Source organism: Hipposideros armiger, unplaced genomic scaffold (genome assembly GCF_001890085.2).
Source record: "Hipposideros armiger isolate ML-2016 unplaced genomic scaffold, ASM189008v1 scaffold_628, whole genome shotgun sequence".
Classification (NCBI taxonomy): Eukaryota; Metazoa; Chordata; class Mammalia; order Chiroptera; family Hipposideridae; genus Hipposideros; species Hipposideros armiger.
Genome location: NW_017731978.1, coordinates 820,096 through 831,954, shown reverse-complemented (window position 1 = coordinate 831,954; position 11,859 = coordinate 820,096). Strand labels below are relative to the sequence as shown.

The 11,859-nt window shown below is 41.8% G+C and overlaps 1 protein-coding gene across 2 annotated transcripts in view; it reads right to left on the bottom strand.

The window, feature by feature from the left end:
* The window catches only part of PTPN9 (protein tyrosine phosphatase non-receptor type 9), a 106,779-nt gene that overhangs the window by 11,222 nt on the left and 83,698 nt on the right, over nucleotides 1–11,859 (bottom strand). For both annotated transcript variants that reach the window (XM_019625464.1, XM_019625463.1), the window contains 2 exons: nucleotides 4,977–5,070; nucleotides 1,310–1,376 (listed from right to left, as the gene is read on the bottom strand). In XM_019625464.1, coding sequence (XP_019481009.1) covers nucleotides 1,310–1,376; nucleotides 4,977–5,070 — 161 coding nt within the window. The remainder of the gene's footprint in view (nucleotides 1–1,309; nucleotides 1,377–4,976; nucleotides 5,071–11,859) is intronic.

Here is an 11,859-nt window from a genome sequence, read left to right as displayed (position 1 = left end):
CAACGTCCTCCACAACTAGACTGAAGAACAAAACGACAGCAACTTGTCTGTTCCCCTTCCCCCAATTCCCCAGCGCTGTTCCCATCCCCTCAATTCCCCAATAAAAATCTTAAAAAGAAAAAAAAAGTGAGTTTCAAACATGATGACATTTCAGTTCTAAATACTCAAACATATTTAGAAGAACAAGGGTGTTCTCCTGCAGAATCACACCATTATCACACTTAAGCAATTAAACACTGATGTAATATTATCTAATACATAGTCTCCAATTGTCCCAACAGTTTGTCCTCAATGTTTTTTCCCTTCCAAACTGAGGTTCCAATCATGGATCACACAGTACCTTTGGTTTATCATGTCTCTTTAGTCTCCTTTAATCTAGAACAGTTCCCTGACTTTTTTTGTTTTGCAGGACATTAGCTTTGACGAGTCTAAACCAGTTTTCTTAATGTATGTCCCAAAATCTGGATTTATCGTTTGTTTCTCATGATTAGATTCAAACTTAAAAACTGGCAACATACTACATAGGTTATGCGGTACAATTCTCACTGCATCACAACAGGAGGCATATAATATCTGTCTGTCCATTACTGGTGATATTAAGTTTGGTCACTTGGTTAAGGAGGTGTATCCATCAGATCTTTTGCTGGCCATGTTCTGCAGTGGTCAAAGGGCCGTAAGCCCGTAAGGAGGCCTTTTATGTCCTCCTGTGTTGTGATTTCTCCCCACCCTCCTAGAAGGCAACCTGGTATTCTCCTTGAGATAGCAGAGGCCAGGTCAGGAGAGGTGTTGGGCCCATGGAGCATTTATAGAAACTCTATCTGAAATCCTCCTAGATCCCAGGTCTTCACTATCAGAATACTGTGGGGGTGCTCTGTGATGGTACAGCCATGAGCAAAAATCTCTTAAAACAGCAACACCCATTCATAGATTAGACTCGATTTCTGGGAAGTCCCACTGCCACTCCCGGTCTTCTCCTAGCCATAAAAAGGGTGTCACTGGCCAATGAGGTCTGATGTCCCATTCGCTGGGCTGCGCAATATTAAAACACAGGCCAAAATCTTGTACTAGTGTTGTGTGTTCAATCTCCAGTTTCTCTCTATGCAGAGAGTTTCTAGGCACATCTGATACAGAAACTCTACATCTCCGATCTGCCTTCCTCAATAACTTCCGATCTTTATGAAAAGCCAGGATCTAGTGGCCACAACATCACTTCAAGTAACCACTTCCTTTAAAAATTATGCTATCATCTGGTGCAAGCAATCACAGGTAGATGACTGAAAGGCAACTTGTGAGGGGCAGACTAACTTACCTTGTGTACCAATGTAAGCATTCTTCTGCTTGTAGCCATCCATGAAACTGGCATTGATGTAATCTGTCTAATTATAAAAAGGAAATATTATTGCAGCTGCAGGGAATATACCATTTGGGTGGGGAAATGATGTACTAGTAGGTAAATAAAACCCACGGTGTGGATACTTTCTTCTTGTCAGGAAAAACATGAGAAGTGAAAGGGCCAATTGAAAAACCTGAATTCCACAAATGTTGATGGAACTAGTGCATATCCACATGCAGTAGGAAAAAAAAAAAAATCAATCTGACCCTTTCCTCACACCATACACAAAAACTAATTCAAAATAATCCACAAACCCCATGTAAGAGCTAAAACTATAAAAACTCTTAGAAGAATGTACAGGATTAAATATTTTTGACACTGGGTTAGGCAAAGCCTTCTTAGACATGATGCTAAAAGCACAGGCAACAAAACAAAAAACATAAATTCAACTACATTAAAAGTGAAAGCTTTGTGCTTTAAAAGATACCATCAAGAAAAAAACAGAGTGCACATATTGGATAAGACACCTAGAGTGTATAAAGAACTCACACAACTCAATAGTAAAAAGACAACCCAATTTTAAACTGGGCAAAATAGCCGCTTCTCCAAAAAAGGTATACAAATGGCCTACAAACACATGAAAACATGCTCAATGTCATTAGCCATCAGGGAAATGCAAATCAGAGCCATAGTGAGACACCATAACCTAGACACCACTAGGATGGCTCTGGGTAAGAGACAGGTAACAGTGTTGGCCAAGGTGTGGTGAACCTAGACCCCTCATTCACTGCTAGTAGCAGTGTAAATGGTGCAGTCACTTTGGGAAACAGTCTAGCAGTTGCTCAAAATGTTAAACAATTAACACATGACCCAGCAATTCCACTCCTGAAGGAAATGAAAACAAAAATGCATAGAAAAACTTATACACAAGTATTCATAGCAGCATTATTCATAATAGCCAAAAAATGGAAACAACCCAAATGGTATTCAACTGATGAATGGATAAAATATGGGTGTATGTATCCATACGATGGAATATTATTTAGCAATAAGGAGTGAAACACTGGCACAGGCTACAATGCGGATGAACCTTGAAAACACGCTAAGTGAAAGAGGCCAGATACAAAAGGCCACATATTGTATGATTCCATTTATATGAAATGTCCAAAATAGGCAAATCTATAGAAACCGAAAGTAAGGTGGGTTGGGGAAAATGGAGAGTGACTGCCAAGGGTATGGAGTTTCTTTTTCAGGTGATAAAAATGTTCTAAAGTTGAATGGTGATGGTTGGACAACTCTGCGAATGCATTTAAAAAACCACAGAATTATACACTTTAAATGGGTAAATTGTATGGTATGTGAATTATATCTCAATAAAGCTGTTATTTACAAAAAAGGGAGTCCATTAAGACTTGCAATACTACAGCTCAGAACCAAAAGGGAGGCAAGCCAAGCCACCTGAGCAGGACCATCCTGTCATGCTGCCACACACAAACGGTGAACTGTGACTTCGAGAAGGAAGAAAACTACACCTCACATCTGGGACCACCAACAGTGTGAGCCACACACCCAGGCTCCATTACTGTCCGAACATCCAAACAAAAGTATGACTAACAGCTTTATAATCCCAGCAGCAAATCTGGTGAACAATTCACTAATAAATCTGAGTCCTCCACTTACTGTGGAAATAAAGCCTCTGCCAATGTTTGCAGTAATGAGAGGGATTCTAACTCGAGAGATGCTCTTCAGATTAATTACAGGATGACTAGAATAGTGTCCTGGTACACTGGGATTCACTCATTCCTTCACAAATAATTTACTCAATGTCTGATATGTGCCAGCACTGTTCTAAGGACTGGCGACAAAGCAGTCAACAAGACAGGTAAACACAGATAGCTCTGACTCCCCTACATGTCACAATACATATGCGTACTATGACGACATCAATAATACTGATGAAACCGCCCTCAGCGAGCCAGGTTCTTAGCTAATGCTCCTGCGAGAAAACCCTTTGTAAAGGTCCTGGTCAGGGCTAGGAATTCAGTGGATGTGCTTGAAACATGAGGGTCAAAAGAGAATGAAACCATGATCCTAGGATCCTGACCCATGTACCATTATACACGGCAATGATTTTCCAAAAAATTACACCCCAGAAAAAAGAGAGGGGATATAACAAGAACCTATATACCATGTTAAAGTTAAGAGCACCATTTAAATTCCTTTACTTTGAACAGTAATCTCAATCAATGCTGTTTTTTTTATGCATATAGAGGTCACCAGATAGAACTGGTATATAAGACGGAAACAGAAAAAACGTAATAGCTATTTAGTCATTGGCCTCAAAATTCTAACTGTTGGATGTTGCTATAAACAAGTTATATTAAGAAAGACTTTAAAAAGGAGTAAGTGAATGGTTATGCTACAGAGGGTACCTGAGATACAGGATGAATGAAAAGAAAAAAACATGCTATGTAATACTAATTGATTTTTCTGGTTTAGGATTACTTTCCAATGACAATAACATATACTTAAAAGGAAATAAAATGATGTGCGGGTCGGCTGAGTGGCGTGTTGGTTAAGAGATGGCTTGGGACGCCAGCTCTGAGCAGCAGGGCCCCGGTTTGGATCCCGCATTAGGGCCAGTGATGCTGCGCCCTCTACAGCTAAGATGGTGAACAACAGCTCGACCTGGAGCTGGGCTGCCGTTGAGTCGCTGGCGATGGTGTAGGCTACAGTGAGGCTGCAGTAGGCTGCTGTAAAGCTACTGTGAGTGGCTGGCAGCTGGCGAGAGTGGCTGGCAGGCGTGAGCTGCCAAGAGCCGCTGTGATCGGCCATCCAGTGGCCAGTAACCAATCTGCCTCACCAGGGAAGAGCGCAATGATACCAACATGGGCCAGTGAAGCGATGTCCTCCACAACTAGACTGAAGAACAAAAGGACAGCAACTTGTCTGTTCCCCTTCCCCAATTCCCTAATAAAATCTTTAAAAATAAATAAATAAATAAAAACGATGTGCTCTGGAAAACTGTTAGATTAACTCAAAAAGCAGATCAAACGAGGACAAAAATGTTGATGTTAAATGTCTGAATAACATTTTTCACTAAATACTATGCTAATGTATTATATGCAATTTTTAATATGTATAGATATGATCAACTTAAAATACTAAAAATAATAAAATCATTTGACCATTTCATCTTGATTCCTAGGTATTTATGTATACTATACACTACTCGTCCAAAATTTTTTCAGCTCTTCCAAATGGAAACATCAGAGGTCACCTGATCAGAGTTGCCTTGCACTGATGCATATACTCTCACCAATACAGTGAACAATATGCTATGATTTTACAATTAAGGGGTAACAGGAGAAATAACAACATTTACGGGGCACCTTCAATATACCAGACCTTGTGCTACAGCATTTACATAATGTATTTCATTTAATTTCCACTTAGTACTGTGAGATGGGCATATAGATACTTGCCTGTGGTAACAGAATAGTATGTAGTAAAATTAAAACGCAAACCTTCTCTCTCTGGCTTGGAATCCATGTTCTTTCTACTATAGTACTAGTAAGCTTCACTTTGTAAGAGGCTTAAATTTCCCTCAGTGCTCCTGAAAAGATGGTATTTATCTGTCTACCTGAGTTTGTCCACTTCGTTTTGTCAGTTTCACTCTAGTTTGGTCCAGGCAGGGTACATCCCCATAGCGATTCTTTTCTAGGTTTCCTGGAGACCTGAAAAAAATGAAACAAACAAGCTAAAATAAAGAAAAAGAAAAAGTAGAGGCAGTGTGTGTATGTATGTGCAAAGTCTGGCAGTGCAAAGGTGAGTATCAGTTACTACTGGGGGTGGGTACACAGAACTTTTCATTGTCTAATCTATATAATTCCATATCGTTTAACATTTTAATAAGTATGTATTACAATGGAAATAAAGATATTTCCATTCAAGAGAAAAAGGAGGTACATTTAAAAAATCTAGCTGCAAATAAAATTTTCTACTACTTAGTTCTCAAAAGACGTACAAAATAAATCTATTAAGTTCCAGTTTAACAAGGTAGGTTGACAAAACGGTTGATACCACTCCATCCAGCAGTCCCATTAAAATCAGTAAAGGAACTAACCAGTACAAATCCAAAAAGTGACAGCAGAGACATAAGTGGATAAAGAGATTTAAACCCATTTTCTCAGAGACAAAACTGATGAAAGGATTTTGGCTGCCTTGGCCAGCTGTAGAAAGCTAGGACCCACAGAGGTATCTACAGAGAGACACAATGACTCACTCTCAGAACTCCCACAGCCTGGAAGGCAACGGGAGGTACAGGGCTAAAAACAGAGGAAGAAAGCCATAGAGTGAGAATCCCCTGCATCGTTCTCCCTGCCCTATCCTATCTTACACTCATATCCAGGCTTGGACCCTACCAGGCAAGAGAGTGGAGAATTCCTCTCTGGAGAAAGTGAATAGTCCTGCCTAAAAGAATTCTGTTGCTTTGGAGAACACCAACAACAAGCTAGTTGATCCTTTTAATTTGAAGCTCACCCATGCTAACAGCACTTCCAGCAGCTTTCAACCCCCATGCCTAAGTGTAAACTAACAGCCAAGGATCTCCAGATAATTAAGGAAAGCCTACAACACAAAAAAGACCAATTCAAATACACAGGGGGAGGGGAGAAGGCACAAAAGAGAGTCAGTAAGAGAAAATGAGTTCTAAAAGGCTATAATTAAGAACCTCAGAGAGAAAAAGATTCTGCACATATGAAATAATAGGATGCTATGAAAAAGGAACAGGGAAGAAAAGCTCTTGGAAATTAAAAATGATATCCAAAATAAGAATTTTAATATAAAAGATGAGAGAGTTGAGGAAATTTCCCAGAATATTAAACAAAAATTCAAAGTAATGAAAAATTTAAGAAAATAAGAGATTCATTCTAGTCAGGGTTCAGCAAGCTTCAGTCTGGCTCCCTGTGTTACAGGAGCACTGACAAGCCCGTAGTTTAGCACCGTCTGGGGCTGCTTCCACACAGCCAAGGCAGAGTTCAGTATTTGCAACACAGACAGTAAAGGCCCACATGCCTACGTATCTACTATCTTGTCCTTTAATAAAACTCTGTCAATCCCTGCTCTAGATCCCACCAGACTGACAGAGTTGTCCCAGAGAAAAAGAATTGACATAATACAAGGAAAGAAAGAAAAACAAGTTTAAAAAAGGTCTTACAACTAAATAAGCCTTCAGAGCAAAAGAATCCAACAAATTGAGTAAAAAAAAGGACCTACCCCAAGGCATATCACTGAGAAATTTTTAAACAGGAAGATATAGTATATATTATCTAAAAATATTCAAAGAAGAAAAAACACCATTGACAAAGACTTGAGAAGGAATAAGAATAGCATCAAACTAGTAGTATTGCTAGAAATTAGAAAGACATTACTTTAAATATTCTGAGGTAAAATATTTTCCAACCTACAATTCTATCTTCTAACAAAATAGAATATAAGAAAGAAGCTAGAGGACACAGGAAACAAGCACTGATAAAGGAAAATGGGGAGGGGAAATCGCAGGATGAAAGCTTAGGAACCAGTCTCGGAAACCACCACAGTTAAGATTGGAGCAAAAAATCTAAAAAGTGCTGCAGTGAGGTCTCCAAGGGGGGGAAAAAAAAATCACCTGATTATCTGATATATTTGACCACTTGGAAAATAATGATAGTGTAAAATAAATCTGATTAAGAATACAAAAAAATATGTATAAGAATAGGTACACAGAAAACTAAAATCAAATTTAAAAAAATTATGTCGGGGCCAGCGAAGTGGCTCGTTGGTTAAGAGTTGGCTTGGGAGCGCAAGCTCTGAGAGGCAGGGCCGCTGGTTCGGATCCCACATTAGGGCCAGTAAACTGCGCCCTCTACACCTAAGATGGTGAACAGCGGCTCGACCTGGAGCTGGGCTGCCGTGAGTTGCTGGTGACGGTGTGGGCTGCAGAGGGCTGTCGTAGGTGGACAGTCAACAAGAGCTGCCATCAGCCGTCGTGAGAGGTTGTCCAATGGCCAACGAACAATCTGTCTCAGCCGGAAAAAGCGCAATGATCACAATGCCAACATGGGCCAGTGAAGCGGAGTCCTCCACAACTAGAATGAAGAACTAGGACAGCAACATGTCTGTTCTCCCTCCTCGATTCCCCAGTGCTGTTCCCCTCCCCCAATTCCCCAATAAAATCTAAAAGGAAATGTCACTAACTCAAGAAAAAATAAAATTGATAAGATTTAACATATTTGATCATTTTATAGAAGCCCACTTAGCTCTGCAGTAAAAAAATTTACAGGCATAATAATGTAAACACTGTGACTATTGATTTAATAAAAAATTATCACATAACTATATTGAAAAAACAATCAAAAGGGAACTAGAGACAGAGTATGCGATAAATGCTTACCTACCATAAAAATCAATGCAAGTATTATAAGCATTTTCTTTAGACTAACGGAAGAAATACCAGAGGAAACAGCTACCCGAGTTGGAAATGGATGAATAGGGGAGTGGAACTGAGATTAATGCAAGAGATTACTGTTTATTTTGTCATTGTTTTTTTTCTCTGGTAGTATTTAGTTTTGAAAAATATTATTTGCATATATATTGATTAAAAGGAAAAATAAAATTATTACAAAAACCACCAATATAAAACAATACTCCATATTGATCATCGGTACAAATGTATATATAACAGTATAAACAAAATGGACTGGAAAGAAACACACCAGATTCATATAGGGGCTCCCTCTGGGAGTGAGAACTTATAGTGAGGGTTAGGAGGCATTTCAACTTTACAATAAATTCTTTCTTTCATATAATAACAAAAGACAAAGGAAATATGATAAAACATTAAGAATTGTCAGTATCGGGGCTGGCTCAGTTGGTTAAGAATGGAAGCTCAGAGCAACAGGATCGTCGGTTCGATTTCCACATGGACCAGTGAGCTGCGCACCAGCTGAGCTGCTGCTGAGCTGCCAACAGTTGGCAGGATAGCTCAGCTGGTGAGAGCACGTGCTGCTAACAACAAGCTTGCCGGCTGGACTCCCGGCATGGGATGGTGGGTTACGCCCTCCACAACTAAGATTGAACACAGCACCTTGAGATGAGCTGCCCTGAGATGCCGACGGGCGGCCAGATGGCAACTGGACTTGGAGCTGAGCTAGCTGCGCCCTCCACAACTAAGATTGAAGGACAACTTGGCTGTTCCCCTTCCCCAAATCCCCAATAAAATCTTTAAAAAAAAAAATTTAAAATTGTCAGTATCAGTTCTGCTGATGGGAACATAGTTGTCTGTCATGTTATACTGCGTACTTTTCCATATTTTAAAAAATTCCTGAGCCGGCCAAGTGGCTCGTTGGTTAAGAGTTGGCTTGGGAGCGCAAGATCTGAGCAGCAGGGCCGCCACTTCGGATCCCACATGGGCCAGTGATGTTGTGCCCTCTACAGCTAAGATGGTGAACAACAGCTCGGCCTGCAGCTGGGCTGCTGAGAGTCGCCGAGAACCGCGTAGGCCGCAGTGGGACTGCAGTGTGCTGCCGTAAGCGACCAAGAGCGGCCAGCAGCCAGCGTGAGCAGCCAACAGCCAGCGTGAGCTACTTTGAGCCGTCGTGAGCGTCCGTCCAATGGCCAGCAAACAATCTGCCTCAGCCGGGAAGGGCGCAATGATCACAATACCAACACGGGCCAGTGAAGTGATGTCCTCCACAACTGGACTGAAGAACAAAAGGACAGCAACTTGTCTGTTCCCCTTCCCCGATTCCCCAGTAAAATCTTTTTTAAAAAAATTCCCTCTACCCACACAAATAAGCCCAGCTAACATTTTACAAAGTTCCAATCACAATTCAATGGGGGGAGGATACTCTTCAACAAATGAGGGCCGGCCGAGTGGCGCGATGGTTAAGAACTCGCTTGGGATGCCAGAGGGCCCCGGTTCGGATCCCACATATGAGGGCCAGTGACACTGCCCTCCACAGCTAAGATGCTGAACAACAGCTCAACCTGGAGCTGGGCTGCCATGAGTCGCCGGCGACGGCGTGGGCTGCAGTCCCTGTGGCAGTAGATTGCCATGGGCTACCGTGTGTAGCCAGCAGCCAGCGTGAGTGGCCAGCAGCCGCAGTGAGCGGCCGTCCAGAAGCCAGCGACTGATCTGCCTCACCCGGGAAGAGCGCAATGATGGTGCCAACTTGGACCAGTGAAGCAACATCCTCCACAACTAGATTGAAGAACAAAACGACAGCAACTTGTCTGTTCCCCTTTCCCCAATTCCCCAGCTCTGTTCCCATCCCCCCAATTCCCCAATAAAAAAAAAAAATCTTTTTAAAAAAACAAAACAAAACAAAAAAACACAAATGATATTGGAGCAATTACATATCCATAGGTAAAAAAGAATTTTTTTAATTAAAAAATTTTAAAAAGGGGCCAGCCGGGTGGCACAGTTGGTTAAGAGTGCAAGCTCTGAGCAACAGAGTCAATGGTTGATTCCCACATGGGCCAGTGAGCTGCACCCAAGCTGAGCTGCCACTGAGCTGCTAACAAGCGGCCGGATGGCTCAGCTGGCCAAAGTGCATGCTCTTAACAACAAGGTTGCCAATTCGACTCCTGCATGGGATGGTGGGCTGCGTTCCCCCAACCCACCCCCACCCCGCAACTAGATTGAAAGCAGTGACTGGACTTGGAGCTGAGCTTGCGCCCTCCACAACTAAGATTGAAGGACAACAACTTTACTTGGAGCTGATGGGTCCTGGAGAAACACAATGTTCCCCTTCCCTAATTCCCCAACCTGTTCCCTTCCCCAATTCCCCAATAAAAATCTTAAAAACAACCTCAACCTAAACCTTCTACCTTCTACAAAAAGTAATGGATCTCAGACTTAAATGTAAAACATAAAACGATATAACTTTTAGAAAAAAAAACACAAGAAAATCTTTGGAATCTAGAGCTAGGCACCGTAGTCTTAGACTTGATGCCAAGAGCATTATCCATAAAAAGAAAAACTGAGTAAAAGGAAAAATTGAGTAAAAGGATGTTGTCAAATTAAAAGCTTTTGCTTTGCAAGAGACCCTGTTAAGAGGATGAAAAGAAAAACTATACACAGGAAGAAAATAATCACAAAATCATGTGTTCAACAAAGAATCAATATCTAGAATATATAAAGAACTCTCAATAGTTTAAAACTCCAAATAGAAAATCGGCAAAAGACATGAAGACACTTTACGAAGAGGATATACGAATGGGAAATAAGCACATGAAAAGACGCTCAACATCATTACTATTAGAGAAATGTAAACCAAAACCACAATGGGATCTCATTACACACCTATCAGAACAGCTAAAATAAAAAAACTGTGACAACATCAAATGCCGGTGAGGATGCGAAGAGAAGGGGTCCTTCATAGTTTGCTGGGAGGTATGAAGAATGGCACAGCCACTCTGGGGAACAGCTGAGCACTTTCTCCTAAAACTAAGCATACAGTTACCATAGGACCCAGCACCTACCCCAGAGAAATGGAAATATATTTATACAAAACCCTGACACAAACATTCACAGCAGCTTTACTTGTAATAGCCAGAAACTGGTAACACAGGAAGAACAAACGGACAGCAACTTGTCTGCTCCCCTTCCACAATGCTGTTCCCCTACCCCAATTCCCCAGTAAAATCTTAAAAAAAAGAGACAATCCTAAAAGGTTACATACATATAGTGTGATTCCACTTATATAACTTTTTTTTTTAAAGATTTTATTAGGGAATTGGGGGGAGGGGAACAGCGTTGGGGAAAGGGGAAGGAGAACAGACAAGCAGACAAATTGCTGTTTTTGTTCTTCAGTCTAGTTGTGGAGGACGTCACTTCACTGGCCCATGTTGATACGATCATTGTGAGGCAATCGGTCGCCAGTCATTGGTCGGCCGCTCACAGTGGCTCCCGATAGCTCACACCAGCTGCCGGTCGCTCACGCTGGCTGCCAGCCACTCACGTAGCTCACAGCAACCCACTGCAGCCCTGCTGCAGCCTACGACGTCACCTCACAGCAGCCCAGCTCCAGGTCCAGCTGTTGTTCACCATCTTAGCTGTAGAGGGCGAGTGTCACTGGCGTTCAATGTGGGATCTGAACCGCAGCCCTGCTGCTCAGAGATGGCATCCCAAGCGAGCTCTTAACCAGCTGAGCCACTCGGCCGGCCCTATAATAACATTCTTGAAATGACAAAGTTACAGTAATGGAGGGGTCAGGGATGGGAGGTATGTGGTAATGCAACTCTTCTGTATCTTTTCTTGTGATGGACACACAAACCTAAGTGTATGATAAAAACTGCATAGAATGAAACACACACACACACGGGAAATCCAGGTAAGATTGGTGAATTGTATCAATATCAAGATCTGTTTATGGGCCGGCCGAGTGGCGCGATGGTTAAGAACTTGCTTGGGATGCCAGAGGGCCCCGGTTCGGATCCCACATATGAGGGCCAGTGACACTGCCCTCCACAGCTAAGATGCT